The sequence below is a fragment of the Ovis canadensis genome, chromosome 2 (genome assembly GCF_042477335.2).
Source record: "Ovis canadensis isolate MfBH-ARS-UI-01 breed Bighorn chromosome 2, ARS-UI_OviCan_v2, whole genome shotgun sequence".
NCBI lineage: Eukaryota > Metazoa > Chordata > Mammalia > Artiodactyla > Bovidae > Ovis > Ovis canadensis.
In genome coordinates this window covers 108,245,691-108,272,054 of record NC_091246.1, presented here as the reverse complement: position 1 = coordinate 108,272,054, position 26,364 = coordinate 108,245,691, and the positions used below count along the sequence as shown (strand labels likewise).

General features: G+C 41.8%; 1 protein-coding gene across 1 annotated transcript in view; it reads left to right on the top strand.

Annotated features, from left to right (window-relative positions):
• The window catches only part of GALNTL6 (polypeptide N-acetylgalactosaminyltransferase like 6), a 1,485,023-nt gene that overhangs the window by 1,328,366 nt on the left and 130,293 nt on the right, over window positions 1–26,364 (top strand). The window contains exon 7 of the mRNA XM_069576771.1: window positions 21,170–21,287. Within this exon, the coding sequence (XP_069432872.1) occupies window positions 21,170–21,287 (118 nt within the window). The remainder of the gene's footprint in view (window positions 1–21,169; window positions 21,288–26,364) is intronic.

Sequence of the window (26,364 nt, the reverse complement as noted above, 5' to 3'; positions counted from 1 at the left end):
GTATTCTGGCCTGGAGAATTCCAAGGACTGTACAGTCCATGGGGTCACAAAGAGTCAGACATGACAGAGCGATTTCACTCAGCAGAAACAGGATTACCTTGGGGTAATGTTGCTACCATTCATCTCCTCTTTGACCTCTCCCCCTACCCCTGGTTTTTGTGACAGGATTTTATCCTGATTTTCCTCCAACCTCTCCTGAAACCCTGCAGGAGCCTTGAGTGTCCTCACATCCTGGGTCTTCTACTGTCTCTGACCTGGGTCATTTCATCTGATTTAAGCTGATGACTCCTACCTACATCTAGACATCTATCCCAGGTCTTTCTTCTGAGTTTCAGTCCTGCATGTTCTATAAATAAATCCATCTGGATATTGCATGGATGATTACAATCACGATTGTTTGTTTTCAAAGCAAACAAGCCCAAAGCTGAACTCATCCTCCAGGCTCTTTATACAACTGCTTCCCAGTTCCAAGGAACTGCACCACCTGATTGAACCCACCAGGTTTACAAAGAGACAAGGCTTGAATTCACAACCAAACTTTCAACCTCCCTTTCCAAATCTGTGCTGCACCTTCCAGGTTGATTCTACGTCCTCAGCATCTCTGGGGGCCACTCCCTCTTCACTGTCTTACTACTTCTACTTTGAATCAGGTTCATTCCTTCCCACCTGGATGAGCCAGCCTCTGAGCAGACATCACAGCTTCTGAAGTCCTACTCCGAACTTCAGATCCCAAACATCCCCCACAATAGTCTTCCTAAAATAGAGACCTGATCATGTAATTTCCAAGCTTCAAGCACTTCAGGGGATCCTCATTGAGTCTGAGATTGTGTGTGTGCCTTTGTGTGTCTGAGGGAGATAAAATGAGGATGAGAGAAAAAGAGAAGGAGATAGATATGCCCCAGTGTGATGTCAAACCCTCATGGTTTGAATCCACTTTCAACCATGTGACATCAGTCAGATGATAGAAACTCCCTCTAACCTGGGTTTTCTGAGATAGGTGAGAAAACCCAGGTTATATAAAAGTAAATAACATATATTTTTATTTTTATTTACCCTGGGTTTTCTCACATATTTTTTAGGAATAGAATTTGTATTTTTTTTTCTTTCCCAGTATGGATAGACCCAAATGGAAAGACAATCCAAAAACGAGGGGATATATGTATATGTAGAGCTGATCCACTCTGCTGTAGAGCAGAAACTAAAACAACATTGTAAAGCAACTATACTCAAATAAAAATTAACTTAAACATAAATAAAGTTCTCATCTATTAAACAGGGATAACACCTATGTCTAACTACTCGGGGAATTTCAAGGACAAGTTGAGATAAAACACCTAACCTAGTGCCTGGCTTATAATTAGGTATCTCGTCAACAAAGTTGTTGCTCTTACTTGACCAAGTGTAAACTCATCAGTTTATATACTGACCCTCCCCTTCCCCAGCCAGTATTACTGCCCCCAGACTTATCTTTAGCGGAATCCTTCACACCCTAGGCTGCTACTGTGTCAGCTGAATTACTGTGGGTTCTTTTAGCTCCTGCCATTCTGTCTGAAATGCTTTGCCCTGTTTCCTTCTTTACCTGGCTCCTGCTCAGGGCTCTAGTCAGCCATGTCTTGCTCTGGATCACTCTCCCTAAGCCACACCTCATGTGGATTACAGGCCTGGCCTTCCAATTTAATAATTATTTCAGTCAAAACTTGAGTGCCTTTTAGGTGTCAATCCTGTGCCAGCTGTGAATAAATAAATGTCTGGGGATGTAGAGCTTGGCCTCATGAACCACACAGGTTTGAGTCGGGGCAGAGATACTGGGATGGGCGTGTCCCACACTTCAGGAGAACATGCAGACCAGGCCCCCAGTCCTGCCCCGAAGGATCGAAGGCAGCTTCTGGAAGAAATGAAACTTCTGGAACCTTATAAGTAGACTAAATTAGACCTGTAGTCATTCATGATCCAAATCAAGACATTCTTAATAAAAGAGAGTGCTCATTCGATCCCTAAGGCAAGGAAGATTCCCTGGAGAAGGAAATGGCAACCAACTCCAGTATTCCTGATTGGAGAATCCCATGGACAGAGGAGCCTAGAGGGCTGCAGTCCATGGGGTCACAAAGTCAGACACGACTGAAGCGGTTTAGAATGCATTTTCTTCTATAACACGGCAGGACAAGGACAGGGCAACAAGCTCCCTACACAGCAACTGGGTTAAATATCCCTCTGTGATTCTGCTAACGTGTCCACATGGTTCTCAAGCCACGCCACCTGTAATAGGGGGGATGGGAGCAGCCACAGGACAGCTGGGTACACGGTATCTTCTGATCTCACTCCCTTCTGTTTTTTCTTACTTATTTTTAATTGGAGGATAATTGATATACAATGTTGTGTGGGTTTCTGCCATACATCAACATGAATCAACCACAGGTATACATATGTCCCCTCCCTTTTAAGCCTCCCTCCCACCTCCCACTCCACCCCACCCCTTGCCCCCTTCTCAACTAAGGGCTGTTGGCAAAGCTTTAATTCCCCAGCCTTTATCAGGCTCATTTTGTGGGCAAACTTGGCCTACTCTGTAGCATGTGATGTGACCCATGATACCCAGGAAAATGAGTAGCTTCCTGTTTTTCAGCTCCAGAGAACAGAGTATGTTATGACCCCCAAAGGAGGTAAACAAACACTCAGAATATCTAAGCCATAAACTGGAGTAATAAGAGGGTAATAATATCTGAAACACACAATTAAGGAAACCAGTGATAGTGGCTCAGTCCTGTCCAACTCTGTGCGACCCCATGGACTGTAGCCTGCCAGGCTCCTCTGTCCTTGAGATTCTCCAGGCAAGAATATTGAAGTGGATTGCCATTCCCTTCTCCAGGGGATCTTCCTGACCCAGGGATCTAAACCATGTCTCCTGAGACTCCTGCATTGGCAGGCGGATTCTTTACTGTCTGAACAACCAATACTTAATAGGAATCCATGCAAGGTTAGGGGTGGGACGCTGTCTTCCATACACACTCTGCATCATGAATCCCCCAAAGGGGGATCTGACAAGTGTCTTTGTTACCAAGGCCGGGAAAGGATTCTCAGGCTCTTTTTTGTATTATCAGAACACAGCCATGAACAGAATGCACTACAGGCAGTTTTCTGTCTTGTTAATAGCCAATGGTGACCCGGTGGCTGCAATTTACCACCTGCTAAAGGATGCATAAATAGACAAATGATTCGAATCTGGGAAGCCTAGAGCAACACTCCACAACCATCATAGCACTTAGAGCTGAGACTCTCCCCCCACCCAGCATAAATGGAGACTCTGCCTCCAAGCAAGTTCAAGCACATGGAAGATCCTTTTACACATCATCTTCTCAGCATCTCCGTGAGTGAGGAAGAGGAAAAAAAAGCACCATACTCAGGGAGATGAAAAAAGCCAGTGAAAAGATCTTACAAAAATCCAAGAAGAGAGAATCTGGGCAGCCATGTTAATGATCTGCTCTTTTTCTAGCAGAAAAAATTTTAGGGTAAGATGCATACAACTTCAGAACAATGCATCTGTAGGTCTCCAGAAGCTCTTTAAATACTGAGACCAAGGCAAACAGAAATGTAATTTTATCTCATGATTTCACTGATGGAATATAAAAGGAATGCCAAGTTGGGAAGGGAGGCTTCCGAGGTGGGCTCAGTGGTAAAGAATTCGCCAGCCAATATAGGATGCAGGAGATGCAGCTTACATCCCTGGGTCAGGAAGAGTCCCCAGAGGAGGAAACGGCAAGCCAACCCCCATGGGGTGGCCTGGAGAACGCCATGGACAGAGGAGGCTGGCATGCTGCCATCCATGGAGCTGTGAAAAACTACGTGACTGAACACGCACGCAAGCTGGAAATGAGACAGCCAGCAGTGAGTCTGTCTCTGAAACTTCCAGCTGAACCACACGCTTCAGATCAAAGCCTCAACTGAAATCCATTTACGAATTTATGCCAAGATGAAGAAGAACGTGAACATGTCAGTGAAAAAGAACAGGAACTGAAACAAATTACCAAAGCTCAGGACATGTAATGGGTCAGGACAAAATGCAGCTAGTATAAGCCCGAGAGCACTGGTATTGCGGCTTAGGTGAGGCCTCGGGTCATGTGAGAGGAACGGAGGAGCCCTGCCGGTCCAACCTGAGCTGCCGGTGAGAGTCAAGGTCAGACCAGAGGGGTCCGTTCCAGGAATCAGGTGAGGTGACTTTGATCAGGTGAGGTGACTACCTCAAAGGGCATGACAGTTGTCTCTGAAAAGTGCTCCCCCCAAAAGAAATGTTGACTCACAGAATTCACCAGATCCTCCCATCACTTCATGGGAAATAGATGGGGAAACAGTGGAAATAGTGTCAGACTTGGTTTTGGGGCTCCAAAATCACTGCAGATGGTGCCTGCAGCCATGAAATTAAAAGACACTTACTCCTCGGAAGAAAAGTTATGACCAACCTAGATAGCATATCAAAAGCAGAGACATTACTTTGCCGACTAAGGTCCGTCTAGTCAAGGTTATGGTTTCTCCTGTGGTCATGTATGGATGTGAGAGTTGGACTGTGAAGAAGGCTGAGTGCTGAAGAATTGATGCTTTTGAACTGTGGTGTTGGAGAAGATTCTTGAGAGTCCCTTGGACTGCAAGGAGATCCAATCAGTCCATTCTGAAGGAGATCAGTCCTGGGATTTCCTTGGAAGGAATGATGCTAAAGCTGAAACTCCAGTACTTTGGCCACCTCATGCGAAGAGTTGACTCATTGGAAAAGACTCTGATGCTGGGAGGGATTGGGGGCAGGAGGAGAAGGGGACGATAGAGGATGAGATGGTTGGATGGCATCACTGACTCAATGGATGCAAGTCTGAGTGAACTCTGGGAGTTGGGGATGGACAGGGAGGCCTGGCGTGCTGCAATTCATGGGGTCGCAAAGAGTCGGACACGACTGAGAGACTGAACTGAACTGAACTGAGACATACAAAGGGCTTCCGAGGTGGCGCTAGCAGTAAAGAACCCACCTGCCAATGCAGGAGACATAAGGGACACAGGTTCGATCCCTGGGTCGGGAAGATCCCCTGGAGGAGGGCATGGAAACCCACTCCAGTACTCTTGCCTGGAGAATCCCCATCGACAGAGGAGCCTGGCAGGCTACAGGCCATGGTGTCACAAGGAGTCAGACACGACTGAAGCAACTTAGCACACAGCACACACAGAAATACAAAAATCTATGTCTTAGGAGAGAGCTCTCAGCTCTGTGAGTATCTTTCCCACTCTCCTTCCCCACAAACTGCCAACACTCTGTGACAGCGACCTGTTTGCAGAAAGTGTCTGTTGGTTTCCATGAACAGTAGCTAGTCCCTTACATACGAACCTTCAAGTTGAGAACTTTCAAAGCTGGGAACGTGCCCCTGTGTGTCAGCTCTTGTACTGGACCACTGTACTTTTCAAGGTACTGTAAGATTTAAAAATGTTTTCTTTATTTGTAGTATATGTTTGCTATGTATTATTTGTGTGAAAAGGATTATAAACTTAGTACAGTACTATGTACAACTTAGTCAATCGTGTTAGTCGAGTACCTCGGCTAACTTGTGGAACTTATGAACAAATTGAACCTATGAACACACTCTCAGAATGGAACTCATTCACATAGGGTACTTACTGTACACCTGTTCTCACAAGTAAGAGTTTTTTTTACTATTAGCATCCTGAATTTTTTTAAACTTTTTATTTTATATTGGCGTATGGCCAACTAACAATGTTGTGATTGTTTCAAGTGAACAGCAAAGGGCACTCAGCCACACATATACATGTATCCATTCTCTCCCAAAGCCCCCTCCCATCCAGGCTGCTACACTGCACTGAGCAGAGCTCCCTGTGCCCTACAGAAGGTCCTTGTTGGTTATCCATTTTAAATACAGCAGTATATACATGTCATTCCCAAACTCTACTCAATACTCTGTAAACAATCTAAATATGAGTGGATATGTGGATATGTATAACTGAATCACTTTGCTGTATACCTAAAACTAACACAACATTGTAAATTAAATAAAAAATAAAAATACATTAAAAGTGATGCTCAAAACTGCCTGTCAAAGCAAGGGCAGTCTAGGAGTGGCTGATAAAGTTCAGAATTTTTTAAACAAGAGGATGAAGAGATATTCTGGGATTTGTTTCTGTCAGAAGACACTGATTTTTGTCAGTAGTGTTCATGGGAAATTAAGTAGAATTTGGATGGCCTGTATCCTCCATGCTAATTGGCATAAAAGAAATAGGAAGCAATTATGTAACACTGGGGAAAAATAATTTTTGTCCTTCAGATAATTTTTAGAATGTGAATGAAAACAATCTCCTAGACTTTAGATTTTTAATAAATTTCAACTGACATTCCTCTCTATTAGTACAACTTAGTAAAAGTTTATTCTAATTGCCTTCTGTTCATCTCAATTATTTTAAGCATTATCCATTTTAAGGAGGATTTCTATATAAGCACATGAACTTCAATATAAATATCTTCTGTCTTATGATACAAGGATTAATTCGGTGGAGTGACACCTTAAAGAAAGAAAAAGGCAGAAATATCTATACAATAAGCCATTCTTCAAAAACAAATAGCAGGGACTTCCCCAGCAATCCAGTGGTCACAACTTCACCTTCCAAAGCAGGGAGTGTAGGTCTGATCCCTGGGTAGGGGAGCTGAGATCCCACATGCCTCGCAACCAAAAAAACATAAAAGTGAAGCAACAGTGTAACAAGCACACCTTTGGCCTCAGAAGATTCTGTCAAGGGCTCCCTGGTAGCTCAGTTGGTAAAGAATCCGACTGCAAGGCAACCCAATCCAGTATTCTTACCTGGAGAATCCTGTGGACAGAGGAGCCTGGAGGGCTCAAAGAGTCAGGCAAGACTGAGTGATTAAGCACAGCACGGCACAAAGCCAGCCAAAGAGCAGCTAGGATAAACACTTAGAACTCATTTCCCAGGTTGCTTTCAGAGTTAAATAGTCAAGCAATGGTGCATCATTTTTACGTAAGATCTTCCTTTCTGGCCCCAAACTGTAATGCTCACTCGGTCTTTTTTCTTCTTGCTCAACCTGTACTTCCTCTTTTATTCAATAATGGGTGGCTTACTCATCCTACCCCCAGTCCCCACGTCTTTCAAACGCTAAGTCCTGCCGGTTTAACCTGTTAAATATCCGGCCAGCCATCACCATTTCCACAGCATCAGCACAATGAAGGCATCACCTCGTGCCTGGACAGCTGTTGCCCTACCAGGTGGGTTCTCCATTCCAGATCTGTCACCCTCAAACCCCCTCTACAGTGCCATCAGAGTCACCGACGCAAAAATCTGAATGCATTATCCTCCATGTTAAGATCCTTTGGTGGTGCCCAGTCTCACCAAAGACTCAGAATATTCAGCTGGGAGTTACAAATCTTTTTGGCTAGATCTTCCAGGAACACCTCCAATTCACCTGAATCTTGATGCAAAAGTTGGAGTGAACAAGCATTTATTTAGATAAAAACTACAGCTTTCTTCAATTTCCATGGCCCAACAGAGTAAAAACTAAAATGTCCATATCACACTCACGCTCTAGGAAATGGTTCACAAGGCCCTGAACACCCCAACACCTTGTCCTCCTGCCAGGGTCTGTGGTCCCATCCTCTGTAATCCTTGTACCTGACTGCCCAGCTTTATCCGTTTCCAATGCATATACTTAAACACAGAGCACACACCACACCTTGCAAACCCCACTGGGGACACACCATGCTCTCTGTCTTCAGGCTTTGTCAGCTCTATTTCCTCTGCCTGACACCTGCTCCTTCCCTCTCCCCTCACCACCTCACTGCCATACCCAGGATAAGATACATAACCCCTCTAGTGATACCACAGAGTGTGAACACACCTCGTTGTGTTGTGTTGATGTCACGTCTGTCTTCCCCACTCTCCCTGGGCACCACAGGGATGGAAAGTGACTCTTCACTTTTGCATCCCAGATCCAGTACCTTGGACTTGGTGCTCAGTAATCGTTTTTTGCATTTAACCACAAGAAGGTTATTCAACGTATTCCTTGGTTATCTGTTAGGTAACTTATTAAAAAAAAAAATCCCTGGAAAATCAACATCTGTTAGGGACTGAGTGCTTTTGTCCCCTCAAAAATGCGCATGTTGAAATCCTAACCTCCATTGCGATAATATGAGAAGATGGTATTAGAAGGGGGGCTTCTCTGGTGGTTCAGTGGTAAAGAACCTACCTGCCAATGCAGGAGACATGGGTTCGATCCCCAGGTTGGGAAGATCCTCTGAAGAAGGAAACAGCAACCACTCCAATATTCCTGCCAGGAGAATTCCATGGACACAGGAGCCTGGTGGGCCACAGTCCATAGGGTTGCAAAGAGTCAGACATGACTTTGTAAATAAACAACAACAAGAATCTTTAAAAACACATGACAAGTTAGGAAAGAGATCAAAGGAGAAGAGCATCAAGGCCCCTCCATGTGGCTTCTCTATGGAACCTTTGCTTCTCCCGGCCTGGGGACTGAGTGCTCTCAGGGAAGCTCAGAGCTCTGACATCAAGCACTCCAGCAAGACGGAAGCTGTAGGGTCTCCTGTGAACCAACTCGGGAGCCACGAGGCATTACTGGGTCAGGGCTGTCATAACCCCATCCAAGTTCAAGGACAGAGATGTGGACCCACTTCTCAATGAGAAGAGGGGCTAAGAACTTGTGCACGTGTGTGAAAAACGCTCTCGAACGAGAACCAGAAGTGGAACCAGATGCAGGGCAGAGAGGGTGTTCTTCCTCCTGTCACGTGATGAAACTTAGATGAAACTTCTCTGTGGATGGGCTGACCCAGGGGGGAAAAGAAGGTGACGCTTTCATGAAGATATCTGCATAAGTTATAGCTACAGCCTTTTTGCCTACTACCGCGTTTCCTCAGTCCCGTTTTCTTGTGCTCTGTTCTGTTTTTAAGGAATTAAGAGCATCAAGCACGTGGTGGAGGTATGGTATAAATTTATTAAAGTTTTGATTTGTTGTTGTGCTTATTCGCTAAGTCATATCCAACTCTTTTGCTGCCCCATGGACTGTAGCCCACCAGGCTCCTCTGTCCATGGGATTCTCCAGGCAAGAATGCTGGAGTGAGTTGCCTCCTCCAGGGGATCTTCTGAATCCTCCACACCTCCTGCTTTGGCAGGGAAGTTCTTTACCACTGAGCCACAAGGGACGCCCAAAGTTTTGATAAGAGGTATTAAAAATCCATGCCACTTACAGCCCATTCTAACTTAACATAAAATACTAGGAAATGAGACCAGAATTGCCTTTGCATTGCAGTCAGTGCTGAAGGGAAAAAGTATTATTTTGCATTCCTTACTAAGATGAAGGGGTAATGTTTTTGTAAGCAGAAACTATCAAATGTTTATTAAATAAATGAAGCATAAAACAAGCTTTCCTGCAGTTTCATCCATGCCTGAATTTTAACAACTAGCATATATCCCTGCAATGAGAAGTCCTATTTGTATCTAGGAAGAAAGACTCCCCAGGCTACACGTGGGCTTGTCAGTTCTGGACAGCCACTGTGACTACTGAAATAAATGATTCGCTTTGCCATTTCACATCATTAACTGTGTTCCTTGTGGGGTTGGTTTTGGTGGGAGGGATCAGAGCCTGGGCTGGCAACGAGGAAAGATCATTCCAAGGGCCACAGCAGCATGCACAGGGGAATGGAGCCTGACAGACCAAAACAAATGGGAGACCAGGGACTGAAGTGAGGGGCCCTCAGCAACACTGTTAGGGATCTGTGGGGAATTCATGTCAAAATAAATGCTGAGGAGGGTGTGGCGAAAAGGGAACCCTCTTGCACTGTTGGTGGCAATGCAAATTGATAAAGGCACTATGGAAAACAGTATGGAGATTCCTTAAAAAATGAGGAATTAAACTACCATATGACCCAATAATCCCACTACTGGGCATATACCCTTTCCATATTCCTCAGGTACACATGAACCCCAATGTTCATAGCAGCACTATTTACAATACCTAGGACATGGAAGCAACCTAGATGTGCATCAACAGATGAATGGATAAAGAAGTTGTGGTACATTGATACAATGGATTATTACTCAGACATAAAAAGGAACACATTTGACTCAGTTTTAGTGAGGTGGATGAACCTAGAGTCTATTATACAGAGTGAAGTAAGTCAGAAAGTATGAAAGTGTTAATCACTCATTCATGTCTGACTCTTTGTGACCCCATGGACTGTAGCCCACCAGGATCCTCTGTCCAAGGGATTCTCCAGGCAAGAATACTGAAAGGAGAAAGACAAATATCATACACTAATGCCTATATATGGAATCTAGAAAGATGGTACTGATGAACCTGTTTGCAGAGCAGCAGTGGAGACCCAGACATAGAGAACAGACCTGTGAACACAGGGAGGGCAGGAGAGGGTGGGCCAAATAGAAAAAGTAGCATTGAAACATGCCTGCATGCATGCATGCTAAGTCGCTTCAGTCACATTGCCTCTGTGCAACACAATGGACTGGAGCCCATCAGCCTCCTCTGTCCATGGAATTCTCCTGGTGAAAATACTGGAGTGGGTTCCCATTTCCTTCTCTAGGGGATCTTCCCCACTCAGGGGTCGAACCCACATCTCCTGTATTAGCAGATGGGTTCTTTACCACTAGCACTTATTCTAATTGCTGAAAGGTTGGAAAAATCAAAGAATGATCTAGGGAATTTACAATAACACTGAAAAGTAAAAACACACGCAGGTTATTTTTTCCCCATGACGCGTTTGACCTTAGATATATCACTTGATAGCTCTGGGTCTCAGTCTCCTAATCTGTAAAGGGAGGCATTGGAATATCCTGCTGACTCGCTGAACGGTGGTCCATCACTCCCATGCTGTAGCGCTGTATTGTTACATGAAGGCTGCAGTGAGAAAACGTACTCTCTATTGTGTCTGATTCATGGCAGCTACTCAGTAAGTTCACGGGGTGCTCTGTGATTACCTAGAGGGGTGGCAGGGATGGCTGGAAGGGAGACACAGGAGAGAGGGGCTGTATGTACACATATGGCTGACTCACTTCATTATACAGCACAAACTAACACAACTCTGTAAAGCAATTATACTCCAATAAAATGAAAATTTTAAATAAAATAAAACAGCAAAAAAGAGATAAATGAGACAAGTCAATATATCAGGAGCTTTTTAGCCACTCTTTGCAAAATTCTAATGAAACCAATGATCTAATACTTAAAAGAAAAAAACCTGTTAGAAAAGATACTACGTTTGAATCTGCAGTATCATTTTACTCAACAATTTGAATCCTAGTTGAAAATAATCATATTGTAGCTGTAACTGTTCTGAGGCATGGGCCAACTAAAAATTTCTCATTACATAATCGAAAATTATGTGGGTTGTCTCGATGTTGATTGACTTGGCTTGATGGAGTCCTGAGGGAAATCATGCCATTCATTTCTGATCAAATTCACATTCCAACCCACACATTCAGAATTCTCACTGACACCACTAAAGTGAAAGGAAATTGAGAACCAGATCTCTAAGAGACCAAATTGAAGGTTTCCTTTGGGTTCTTGGACCTAGGTTTTAATTGTCCATTTTAAAAATAAATTTTTATGTGTATTTATCTTTCAGTAGGATATTTTTTTAGTCTGGACTCCTAAAGAATGAACAAGATGTATTAAAATGTGAAATAACACTTTCTGAAAGTGAGAGTAGGTAGACAAAAATACTCTAGAGATTTTTTATTAAAATGCCATTTTTGTTCTCATGTAAGGAAAGAGTCCATGTATGAAATAAAGAATATTAGGAAGACTATAGCAACTTAGAATTCTATGGGACTCATGGGGTTAGATTACTAGAATTAGGAACCACATCCCAGAGCTTCCCTGGTGGTTCAATGGTTAAGACTCCCTGTTTCCACTGCAGGGGACATAGGTTTGATTCTTGGTCCAGGAACAATGATCCCACATGAAGCAGGGTAAGACCGAAAAAAAAAAAAAAAAGGATACACCTTCTATTTTAGCAAAAACAACCAAAAACACACTTTGAAAAATGCATTTGCAAATGAGAACATGAGGAATTTTTCACTGGTACCAAATAAGAATGTTTCTAGGACATTTTTACATTATTGCCCCATGAACTTAAAGTCAGTAAAGTTTAGAATATAAAAACTGATGTGGAAAAGTAAACTAGTCTGCTGTAAGTTAAAAAAGAAAGCATATTCATTACTTGGTTCAATAGCGATCATATAAAATGGAAAACTGATTTCCATTAGGTATTCAGCAAAGTCACATGTCTATGGCCTGAAGAATAAAGAATCTTCTCTAGGAATATGTTGCTTCATGGTTATATTCATTTTAAAAGTCAACCCAAGGATAACAGTTGCTTCCTAATGGCAAAACCCAAAACCTGCTTTGTGACATTGTCTGAGCAATACTCATAAAGTAAACTAATATGGTAAAAGTTACACGGACATACAGTCCCAGTAAAACATGTCTACAGTGTGTTAACATTCCCAGAGAAACAAAATCAGTAACAGTATTTTGGAAGAAATCAAGGAGTATGAAGATAAACAAATTAAAAATTGCAGGACACGAGGCCAGTGGGAAGGGTTTGGGGCAATTAATATATATTTAAAATGGAAAATAGAAAGTAGAGAAAGTGAACTCGCTCAGTCGTGTCCGACTCTTTTGTGACCCCATGGACTGTAGCCCACCAGGCTCCTCTGTCCATGGGATTTTCCAGGCAAGAATACTGGAGTGGGTTGCCATTTCCTTCTCCAGTGGATCTTCCCAACTCAGGGACCGAACCCACGTCTCCTGCATTTCAGGCAGATGATGTACCATCTGAGCCACCAAGAAAGTAGAAGAATAAGTTAAAAATATCAACAGCCCTTCTCCCTTTTCTCTGATGAGAAAACAATGCAACAATGAAATCTTTTTTAATCTATGGGGAACAAAGCTATCCTTCTCTTGATGTCACTGAAAAATTTTGCACAAGAGTTAACTCCCATCTGTGTGATGAGGTATGGATTGTAACCCACCCAGAATCCAGCTCTGAGTTCCCTACACAAAAGCAGCAGGAAGTTCAGTCTGTCTTACAATGGCAGTCCCTTCTTCTCCAGGAAGACAAACATTCCAGAATCCAGTGAGGCCAAACCAACAGACTTGTCCTTTTGACCATGGCTACCAATCCACTGGGGTGGCCACCAAGAACCTTGCTGGCAAGCCACCTGGTTTTGAATTCAGCAGTTCTGGGAATTCCACACAGGGCAGTCTGTTAAAGCCAAGAGCTGTGTTTTTGGGGGGAGAGTGGGGAGGTGGGGAGTAGGTATCCTCCCTGTATATCCCAGTGGCACTTTCAAAGCACAGGGTGGGGGGCTCCATCACCCCAGGATGACAGCTCTACGGGGGTCTACCTTCTCCCCTCTCCCTTCCCACCCTGGGCATCATCTGTGATCTCAAGCTGGGAAGGGCAAGAATTAGAAGGACAAGCTTCTATGAGCCTTTGAGCAGATTCTTCCTGCCAAGCCACAAGAAACACTGGGGCTGGTGCCCTGGCTCCCTCTGTGCTTGAAGTGAGAGGGTGGTGGCCATCCAGGTGGAAGAATAAATATAGACTAATTTAGGGATAATCTGTGCTGCACTGGCATTGCCCATTTCATGGACCAGCGGGAATTCTGAGCGCCCACCCTGCATGGCTCTGCACGGGTCACCTCTCAAGGATCACCCCCACTCCCACCCCCTGGATGCTCTGGTGCCAGCAGCACTGGCCTCCCTCCTCCTCTTATTACTATTCTCCTTCCCAGCACAGGGCCTTTTCCAGCCTCAAATCCATCCTTTATTCCTCTTTCTTTCCTTTTTGAAAAATGAATTACCCTGGGAAACTTTTCAACAATTCCTCTCTAAGTATTATCACAATAATGATGTTTCCTTGGAGAAATCGACCAGTAGACTGACAGATACTAATATTTTATGATCTATCTGTAATTTCTCGGTAGAATTGCCACTTTTATCTGACTCTTCTCTAATTTTATCAGACCCTAAATCATTGCATTTGGACTGCTGTGAAACTTGAACTAAAGTGTCAGGTTAGGACACAATTTACAATGAAACTTTAGCTTCCAGAAGTGGAAAAGTAAATCAGTTTCTACAGTTTTACTCTTTATAACAAACCAGGATATAAAATTCTAGGCATTTCTCCTAAAGAGTTATTCACACACATGGAAATGATATATGTACATTATTTATTGTGGAAGTTCTGAAATAGTGAAAAGAATCTAAATGTTCACTCTATACATAGATACACAAATTTATGCATAATGGAATAATGAGTAAATATTAGGAAAGTAAAACAAGAAAGCTCTTTTCACTATGACATGATCATTAAAACATGTTAGGGAGGGACTTCCCTGGTGGTCCAGTGGCTAAGACTCCAAGCTCCCAATGCAGGGGACCTAGGTTCAATCCCTTGTCAAGGAACTAGATCCCACATGCCACAGCTAAGAGTTTGCATGACACAACTAAGAGAACAGCCAAATAAATAAATAAAAATAGATATTAAAAAATATGTTAGGCAGTTTTAAAAAGAATTAGGTAAAGACCACTGGATGTAGCATACAACCATTTTCACAGAGTAGGAAGAAAAACAAGATACATTTATATTTGCTTATATAACTGAAATAGCTCTGAAAAGATACATAAGGAAAACATACGGTTGTTTGTGATGATACAATTAGACTGGTGGGGACAGAAGTAGGAGCAAGATTCCTTGTAAACACGCAAACATACCATCTACTAAAAATACATATTTTAAAATATGCTAAAACAAAGATTAATGGGTAGATTTTCAGACTTTCATTTCTGAACAAGTTGGAGTAACACGGCCCAGATTTACCCTGTCATCTGAAAAAACAAGAAACAAACACACGTGAAACAGTGGTTTTCAAGATAGCAGACATCTAGGAATGAAGGACACTGATTCCTGAGAGATGGGAAAAAATTAGGTGAGACCTGGAATCATCCCCAGCTTGCTTACTTGAGAGAGTCTCCAGGTTGTGGTGTAAGGAGAGGAGCCTGGTGAGGCCAGCCTAAATCGATGTGGAGCCAAGAATCTAGGGAGAAGAGGGCAGCTGGAATTTCAAGAGCAGAAGAGAGTCACACGGGAGGGAGCTCCCGAGGGTACCCCCTGAGTCCTCCGCAGAGGACTGACAAGAGCCTGTGCATGAGAAGAAACTGCCCACAAATGCAAAAGAACCACTAGAAAGAATCAGAAGGAACAGTGGCCAGAAGGCACCCAAGGCTGAGAAGAGAGTCTGTTCCCATCAGACTGAACAACCCGATGATCGCAGGACCTTGACTGAAGCACACACAGGGTCTTACCTTAAGGGTGTGAATAATTTGTAGATTATGTCTTGCTTAAGGCTCGCAAAAGGGTCAAACTACCTCCAACTGCATCCTGGAACAAAGCTCAAAAATGTTCAAAATATCCAGCACCCAAAAAGTTCTGTATCTCAAAGAAAAATTTATTACGCACGCAGAGAAGCACCAAATGCAATCATGAAAAATATTCAATTAACCATAAAGATAGGGAAAGAAGGAAAAGGAAACAACAGATGGGACATACAGAAAGCAAAGAAGATAATTGTTTTAAGCCTAATCACATGAATAATCATATTAAAAGTAAGTGATCTCAGCATCCCAATGAAAAAGCAGGGATTTTTAACAGCAATATGCAACTATAAGCTGCCAACAAGAAAACCACTTTAAATACAGACACAAATAGTTTAAAAAGTAAAGTAAAAAGGCCTAACAGGTATAAATATTACTGTTCCGAGAGTATAAATCTAAAGAAAGCTGAAATGGCTATACTAATACCCAAGCAAGATCAATGCCCGAGTAAAGAATATTACCAGAGGTGATGAGTCATTTTGTAATGAGAATGAGGTCAATTCATCAAGAGCACATGAAATTCCTACACATATATGCACTTATTAATAGAGTTACAAAATGCATGAAGCAAAAATTTGATAGAACAGAGGAAGAGATAAACAAATCCAGAATTATAGTCATAGATTTCAATATCCCTCTCAGTAATTGATACAACAAGGAGGCAGAAAAATCAATAAGAATATGGAAGACTTGAACAACACTATCAACCAGGTTTACCTAACAAATATTTATAAACCACTCCATTCAGTGGCAACAGAATACATTCGTATAGATCACATTCTGACCCATTAAAAAACCCCAATAAATTTAAAAGGATTCAAGTCTTTCAAAGTGTGTTCCCTAACCACAATGGAATTACATGTAAATCAATAACAGAAAGATCTCCAAAAAAACATCTCAAACAGTTGGAAATAAAATTCATACATTTATATGACCCATAGGTCACAGAAAGAAAACAAAAGAGAAAGTTTGGAGTATTTGAACATGATGAAAATGGGAACACTGAATATCATATTTTTGCAGAATTCTTCTAAAGCAGTACTTAAGGGAGACTTATAGTACTAAATAGCTTTATTAGAAAAACATCTCAGATCAATAATATCAGCTTCCACCCTAAGTAACTAGAAAAAGAAGAGAAAAGAAAGTACAAAGTCAGTAGAATAATTAAACTAATGAAGACCACGGAGAAATCAATGAAATATAAAACTGAAAACAATAGAGAAAAATCAATGAAACCAAAAGTTAATTCTTTAAGCAGATCAATAAACTTCTAGCCAGACTGACTAGGCAAAATAAAGGAATAACATAATTTGCTCAGCACCATTAATCATTGTGGAAATGCAAAACAAAACCATAATAAGATACCGCCCCTGTTATAGTGACTAAACTTCCAACTGCCCATATCAAGTATATGAGGATAGTAGCAGTTGGAACTCAAATACAGCTGGTGGGAATATAAAGTTACAAGCACTCTGGGAAAGTTTCACAGTTTCTTAAAAGGTTAAACCCACACCTACCACATGATTTAGTCATTCCACTCCCAGGCTTTTTCTCAAGAGAAATGAAAGCATATATCCACACAAAGATTAGCACACAAAACTCATAGCAGCTTTATTTGTAATAACCCCAAACTGAAAAAAACCCAAACGTTCATCAGTGCGCAAATAGATAATCAAACTATAGTATATCCATGCAAATGGAATACTACTCAGCAACAAAAAAGGAAGAAACTATTAACAGACATTACAACGAGAGTGAGTCTCAGAATAATGACACGAATGAAAGGAGTCCAACACTCCCAAAGAAGAGTACATACTGTATGATTTCATTTATATAAAATTCTAGACAATTCAAACTCATCTACAGAGGCAGAAATCAGTTATGTCCTAGAGGAAAGGAATGAGAAGAGGGTCAGGAGGGAGGGAGGGATACAATGAGGAAACTTTATGTGTTATTTTTTCCTGAATGTAATGATGGTACCCAGCGGTATCCATAAGTCAAAACCTATCAAATTTTCCACTTAAAATATTTGCAATTCATTGCATGACAACTATACCTTAGTTACACTGTTCAAAAGATGAATAGACAAATATGAATAAATACACAAACGAAAGGCTTGTTTCATACCAATCATTCACACTAATCAAGATAGGAGATGCTAATTTATCTAGGGCTTGGAAACAACATCAGTGAAGGTAAGGGGGTCCACATGAATTTATTTTATTATGCCTCAAACTAACCAAAGATACATCCCAAGTTTAGTTTTTTATAAACTCATCAAGAAAACAAGATGTTGTGCTTCCACAAATCATTTACAATAAAAAAATATCAATCTAGGATGTTCTCTTCCCAATATCTATACTAGCTCCATATCTATAATAGTAGTAACTCTAGTTGGGAGATTTGGTCTGCACAGTGTAAATTCTGTTGCACTCTGGTCTCATGTTTTACACAGTCAAATGAGAATACATTGGTAGGACTTAAGATCTTTCCATTTGTGGTCCAGACTGAAGAGAACTGACAATTTCTTTTTGTAATTTTTTGAAATGCAGGTGTATTTTGGCCAAAATAAACAGAGCTCAATGCCATGTTCCTTCAATATTACTGGATATTTTCATACATTCTAATGATCTTTCTTGCTGTGTTTAAACTGAGGTCAACTAAGTATACTTCCAGTTTTGACCATATCTCTGGTCTAAGAATATATATACCCAGCTGCATTCTGAATATCCTAATTTCCCCGACACTTGGACGCATCATCTTCCCACACACCTAAACTAGCCCCTGCTCCATCAGATCCAGAATTCAAAAATTAGGTACATGCAATTCCATTACGACTATTGCTCTTTTGGGGCTTCCCCAGAGGGTCAGCAGTAAAGAATCCCCCTGCAATGCAGGAGATGTAGGAGACGCATGCTCGATCCCTGAGTGGGGAAGATCCCCTGGAGGAGGGCATGGCAACCCACTCCAGTATTCTTGCCTGGAGAATCCCATGGACAGAGGAGCCTGGCAGGCTGCAGTCCACAGGGTCACAAGGAGTCTGACATGACTGAAGCAACTGAGCAGGCACGCATTGCTCTTTTCTAACAGTGAAGCAAACTATATATTATGCTGGGTTATCTCTCAATTATGTTTTATAATTTATTATTAAGGACTGAGAATTTCTAATCGCTTAAGCCCAAGCCCCATGGATCCAAAGACGACACAGATGTATCAAATACAATCACTGAGGAACTGCCCCCAGGACATGGTCCCATGCCAGTCTGTCCCAGCTTCAGCTGTGATTCCCTCTAAAATTCAGGGCATGGAAAATGGGAAGAGAATATACTCTGGAGAGAGAGTGAAAGTAAGGCAAATCTGGTTCCAAGACTTCCATTTCAAACAGAATTTTTGAAATGCATGAGATCCTTTGTGTTATTATTTCAATCCTGCTCACTTTCCCAGGGGAGAAATAAATCCCTCTTCCTGTCTTGTAATCTTTCCATCTACAGAGAGTATACACATATTTTTTAAAATCTTAAACTGAAGTGATTAGGCCAAGTACCATCGTAACATACAAAGTCTCTGAAATATACAACACACTTAAATAAATTCACATTTATGTCCCTCTAGAGCATCATAAAAAGTTACCAACGGCACGACTTCAGTGAGTCTGTAAATTGGTGTGTCTTATTTACTTAGACATTTTTAAACATGCCTTCAGTATTTAGTGTCTTGTACTTGTATGTATAAATATCCTTTGTTTCCAAAAACTCTTCAGAAGTGTCACAAAAATTTTATTGGCTGTGTGTGTTTTTACAGATTTGCTTGGTCTGCATAAAGTGTTCTCCAGTTGTTTTATGTACACATTTATGTAGCTGTCTCTCTTTACCTGGGGTGAAGAATCCTCCTGCAATGCAGGAGACTCAGAGATGTGGGTTCAATCCCTGAGTCGGGGAGATCCCCTGGAGAAGGGAATGGCAACCCACTGCAGTATTCTTGCCTGGGAAATCCCACGGACAGAGGAACCTGGTGGGCTACAGTCCATGGCATCGCAAAGACTGGGACACAACTTAGCAACTAAACATCAACTCTCTTTAAACACTGAAACAGAAACAGCATTGCAGTAAAGAACTCAAAGGCTTTGGAATCAGAGAACCTGGTTCAGCCACAGCACCACCACCATCCTGGCCCAGAGAGGATGCTGGGCCCTCCCTCTCTCATCCTGTTTCTCCCAATAGAACACAGGGATGGTATTCCTAGGGCTGCAGTAGGGATTAGTCAAAAGAACTAGACAAGAATCTCACAGAAGAGCCCAGCATACAGTGAACATTCAAAAACACAAGAGCAGGGACTTTCCAGGTGGTCCAGTGGCTAAGACTCCCAGCTCCCAACGCAGGGGTCCAAGTTTGACCCCTGGTCAAGGAACTAGATCCCACATGCCACAGCTAAGTGTGTGCATGTCGCAACTAAAGACCCCACATGCCACACCTAAAAAATTCCATGCACCACAACTAAGACTCAGTGCAGCCAAATACATAAATATTAAACACGCACACACACACGTGAGCAGACTCCTCTGGCAGTCCAGTAGTTAAGACTTCATGCTCCCACTGCAAAACAGTGGCAAAAACATTAAATAATAATAATAATAGAAAAACTGAAAAGCTGCTCCTGAATTGCAAAAAAAAAAAACATTTTAGGGCAGGATCCAATGGTTATAAATTACCTCATTACATAGTAATGTGACTGCAATGCATCCTAGCAAGAGCAGAAATTATTATTTGATCAAAAGAATGTTTCCTAGAAAGGTAGACTTTAAAAAGAACATCATTATGACCCTGTATGCAAGGCAGCAAAAAAGACACAGATGTGTATAGCGGACTTTTGTACTCAGAGGGAGAGGGAGAGGGTGGGATGATTTGGGAGAATGGCATTGAAACATGTATACTATCATGTAAGAATCGAATCACCAGTCTATGTCTGATACAGGATACAGCATGCTTGGGGCTGGTGCACGGGGATGACCCAGAGGGATGTTGTGGGGAGGGAGGTGGGAGGGGGGTTCATGTTTGGGATCGCATGTACACCCGTGGTGGATTCATGTCAATGTATGGCAAAACCAATACAGTATTGTAAAGTAAAATAAAGTAAAAATAAAATTTTTTTTTAAAAAAAGAACATCATTAAAGTGAAAAGACTGAACTCCAGCATTGGCATGCAAATAAAACTAGTTCTGGTTGGTTATTTTGTTCTAACTGACGATCTCATAGTCTGTTAAATGGACATGACCTGGAAATGGTAGGAGCATGGTGAATACATGTGAGAAATTAATTAAAGTTACGGTCTACAACTGTGTTTTCTATGTTTTTATGTGTCTGATAGTTTAAGATCTCTTTCACGTTGAGGAAAAGCCATAAAACCACTGATTTTCCCAAAGTATCAGTCACCAGTCATCATATACTTCTCTCTGATGACAAACACACGTAGCTAATGTGGGACTCCACGGGGCGTGAGTGGCTTGAGAGCCTGAACTATGAGGTTCAAAGCCCATGGGGGTTCCAGGAGCGATCGGAGACCCTGTGAGAACTCATGTACGCTCACAGAAAACCTGTGCTGAAACACTGTGCAGTGACCACTGAAACTTAAAGTTTTCTGTTTTATCCCCAAGCAAAACGCCCAGTCCCTGATGCTCAGAGCCCTCTAAAGATGGTTTTCTTCCTTTCACAGGTCTCCCGTTATGGCTGGAGGGCTCTTTGCCGTGGATCGCAAATGGTTTTGGGAGTTGGGTGGCTATGATCCAGGTCTGGAGATCTGGGGAGGAGAGCAGTATGAAATTTCTTTCAAGGTAAGCCATCAGCACCCTTGCCATACTGGGTCGATGTCTTTTTGACAATTCTAATGGAATGGCGACATTTCGTTTTGTGACCTGTGCCGTAAATTGACATCGAAAACAGGCATGTCATTTTCCCACCTCAGCTTTTGGCTGAGAGAGGCTACTTCCTCCTGAAGCTTCCGAGAGATGCAGTCATGTCATCAAAGTAAAGCAGAAGGGAAAGTCCAGAATCCCACTTGCAGGCAGGAAACGCGCTGCGTGCGCACCCCCGCTGCCCCACTGGCGGTGCGTTCCTTCTCAGGCCCCCAGAACAGACAGACAGAGGCTAGGAGGTGAAAACAATGGAATTACTGGAGCTTCTGCTCTTTGTGTTTGTTCTAGAACAAACACACGTGTTGGAGAAGGAAATGGCAACCCACGCCAGTATTCTTGCCAGAAAAATTGCACAGACAGAGGAGCCTGGTGAGTCACAGTCCATGGGGTCGCAAAGAATCAGACACGACTGAACGATTTAATGGTTAAATGATGTATATATGTATAACTGAATCTTTATAGAATTCCAAAACAAGTGAGTGTTTTATTTTTATCTGATACTACTCAGGTTTCATTTCCACTTGCTTGGACCATAAGTACTTCTAAAATTATATACTTTATTACATATATTCTCAGTCGCTCAGTTGGGTCTGACTCTTTGCAACCCCATGGACTATAGCCCACCAGGCTCCTCTGTTCATGGGATCATCCAGGCAAGAATTAGGGTGGGTTGCCACGCCCTTCTCCAATCAAACTTGCTCTCCTGAATTGGCAGGCAGATTTTTTACCCACTGAGCCATCCAGGAAGCCTTTATTACATATATATAATGTATACAATGTATCAGTTCAGTCCAGTCCCTTAGTCGTGTCTGACTCTTTGCGACCCCATGAATCGCAGCATGCCAGGCTTCCCTGTCCATCACCAACACCCGGAGTTCACTCAGACTCACATCCATCAAGTCAGTGATGCCATCCAGCCATCTCATCCTCTGTCGTCCCCCTCTCCTCCTGCCCCCAATCCCTCCCAGCATCAGAGTCTCTTCCAATAAGTCAACTCTTCCCATGAGGTGGCCAAAGTACTGGAGTTTCAGCTTCAGCATCATTCCTTCCCAAAGAACACCCAGGGCTGATCTCCTCTAGAATGGACTGGTTGGCTCTCCTTGCAGTCCAATGGGCTCTCAAGAGTCTTCTCCAACACCACAGTTCAAAAGTATCAATTCTTCAGCACTCAGCCTTCTTCACAGTCCAACTCTCACATCCATACATGACTACTAGAAAAACCATAGCCTTGACTAGACAGACCTTTGTTGGCAAAGTAATGTCTCTGCTTTTGAATATGCTATCTACGTCGGTCATAACTGTTCTTCCCAGGAGTAAACGTCTTTTAATTTCATGGCTGCAATCACCATCTGCAGTGATTTTGGAGCCCCCCAAAATAAACTCTGACACTGTTTCTACTGTTTGCCCATCTATTTCCCATGAAATGATGGGACAAGATGCCATGATCTTCATTTTCTGAATCTTGAGCTTTAAGCCAACTTTTTCACTCTCCTCTTTCACTTTCATCAAGAGGCTTTTTAGTTCCTCTTCACTTTCTGCCATAAGGGTGCTGTCATCTGCATAAAAAAGCCTTAATTACATTTATATACATATATATACACATATATTCTAATATACACATGCTGCTGCTAAGTCACTTCAGTCGTGTCCGACTCTGTGCAACCCCATAGACGGCAGCCCACCAGGCTCCCCCGTCCCCGGGATTCTCCAGGCAAGAACACTGGAGTGGGTTGCCATTTCCTTCTCTAATGCATGAAAGTGAAAAGGGAAAGTGAAGCCGCTCAGTCGTGTCCGACTCTTAGTGACCCTAAGGACTGCAGCCTACCAAGCTTCTCCATCCACAGGATTTTCCAGGCAAGAGTACTGGAGTGGTTATAAATATATAATAGCATATCAAATTTTAGGATTTGTAAATGACAACATTTACTACAACATATGAAGATCCCTGGTGGCTCAGAGGTTAAAGCATCTGCCTGGAATGCGGGAGACCCAGGTTCGATCTCTGGGTCAGGAAGATCCCCTGGAAAAGGAAATGACAACCCACTCCAGTACTCTTGCCTGGAGAATCCCATGGAGGGAGGAGTCTGGTAGGCTACAGTCCATGGGGTCGCAAAGAGTCGGACACGACTGAGCAACTTCACTTTCATGAAGATCAGAAAATCAAAGCAAAATAAACTATGCAAAAGGTTTTCTTTTTTCTTTTATCCTTGTCATTATTCATATAAAAGATAGTGATTCTCACAAAATTTACCACACCCAAATCTTAGTAAATAAATCAGCTCTCTTAATTACCACTATTATAAAGTCAAACCAATTCTTGCTAAAATAAAATGCATCCTGAATACAGTAAAAGTCAAACCTAATAATCCAGCTAAACTTTTTGAATTTATGCATAAAAGAAATTGATAAAACTGGTTTTTATTCAACTGCAATAACCATATTCAGTGTGTTAATAGAAATGTTGTCTCCAAAGTGTCATAAAATAAACATCCCCAAAGAGAAACTCAAGAGACATGACTGAAGGCTTCAGGACATCTAGAATTTTTAATTTGATTGCTGGCAATAAACCTGGGAACACTATTTACTAAATTAGTGCTTTTCACCATTATTGAAACACATCTAATTTCACACCTTAGGCACTGTTTTCTCAAACTTCTGTATAGGTACATTTACACCATTTATTCAATGATATGTGATATACAAATGCTAGGCCAAGTGCTTTACATGCATTATATATTTTAAAACCACTAGCTCTGAGAAGTTGGTATTATTCTATTTTCTAGATGAAGAAACTGAGACTTGAAAGTGTTAAAGATTTTTACATTAATTTTTTTAAGTTCTAAAGATTAAATAAACTGCCTGGTATTGCTTAGGGATTAAAATGCTCAGGTTGACTCAATTGCAGAGAATACAGAAACATAAAATTGTCCGTTCACCCAAGTCATATCTGCCAACACCATTCCCAAGTTCACAGTTACCCTGTTAGTCTCTAGCCCATGGTTCCTCTCACTGAACAGAGGAGTGTGTCTTCATTATAGCCAAGAACATAGCCGCGAACTCTGTGCTGACCCCGGCAAAATACTACTGATATCAGATGTGCTCCAAAGCTGGAAGGAATTGCAATAATTCCTCCTGCTGAAAAACAGAAAACTGCATCTGACTCCAGCAGTAAAGGAAAATACAACATCGCCGCATTTGCAATATCAGCAGAAGTCAAAGAATGCTCTTTACTTTCCACAGTTCAAGAGGTTGTTTTGGTTTGTATATTCTCTTAATTCTTTAGGTTTAAAATACTATTAAGAAAAATCTGTATTGTACAAATAATAAATAGTGGAAATGGTGTAGAGAAAAGGGAACCTTCTTAATACTGCTGGTGGATTATCCATCGTTGCAGCCACTGAGGAAAACAATATGGATGGGTTCCTCAAAAAACAAACAAAAAAAAGAGAGTTGCTGTATGATCCAGCATTCCCTCTCCTGGGCATGTATCTGGACAAAACTATAGTTCAAGAAGACACATGCACCCCTGTATTCACAGCAGCACTATTTAAAATAGCGATGACATGAAGACAAACCTAAATGCCCATTGACAGAGGAATGGATAAAGCTGCGGTGCATGTATACAGTAGAATGTTACTCGGCCATAAGAAAAAGAATGAAAAAAGATGTCATTTGCAGCAACATGGATGGACCTAGAGATTATCATACTAAATGAAATGTCAGACAAAAAGAGACAAGTAATGTATAGTGTCACTCATACGTGGAATCTAACAAAAAAACAGCTACAAATGAACTTATTTATGAAACAGAAATAGACTCACAGACATAGAAAACAAACTAGTTGCCAAAGGGGTAAGCAGGGAAGGGATAAGTTTGGAATTTAGAATTAACAGACACACACTACTATATATACAATAAAAAACAAGGACCTACTGTATAGCTCAGGGAACTATATTCAATATCTTATAATAACCTATGAATCACTTGAAACAATGTAAACCAACTATATCTCATTTTTTTTAATTTACTGAATTATTATTTATTTATTTGGCTATGCCAGGTCTTCAGCTGTGGCATGTGAGATCTATTAATAAATTCCTGGACCAAGGACTGAACCCAGGCACCCTGCACTGGGAGCATGCAGGCCTAGCCACTGGACCACCGGCAAAGTCCTTATGCTTTTTAAAAAATTATTTAAAAAGAAAAAAATATGGAAAAAGAAAACCTGTATTAAAGAGTTACCTGACTTTGAATAAAGAACCGAGTGTAGATAAAAGTACTGCAGGAAGTCTGAGAGTTTGCAGAATGGACATCTGCATTCTACATCACAGGGGTATTTTTAAGACAAATATAAACTGGAACCTCTCACATCACTATCACTTCTATCTATTGCTTCTTTTCAGGGTGACCTGGGATTTTATTACCCCACTTCCTCTTTCTCCCATTATCTGTCATTCTGAAGGTTATAATTGGAATGCAGCCCCTCTGTCTTTGTCTAGAAACCATGGAAACAGAGCTAGAGGTTCAGGACTACTTTGCCCCAGTTTGTTTGATGGGAATGCCAGATTCTTTGTCAACAGCTATGCCTTATGGGGTTCCATTTCAGACACATCCCTCTGTCCTTCCCGCCATTGTGGGCTGACCTTGGGCTTGCTGTCCCTCTCAGTACTTGGAACATGAGGGGGACACACTCAAGCAGGTTTTGGTGGAATTGGCATGGAAGATGATGAATATTCTTCATATGAGATAAATCAGAAGAACTATCTACAAATAGCTCTGCTCAATGGCATTTTAAAAAGTCAAAGAAAAATCAGATATCTGTATTTGGAGAAAAAGTTAGTACTTCCCTAGGAGGTTAGTTGGTAAAGTATCTGCCCGCAATGCAGGAGACCCAGATTCGATCCCAGGGTCGGAAAGTACCCTGGAGAAGGAAATGGCAACCTACTCCAGTACTCTTGCCTACAGAATTCCAAGGACAGAGCTGACCTTGGGGTTC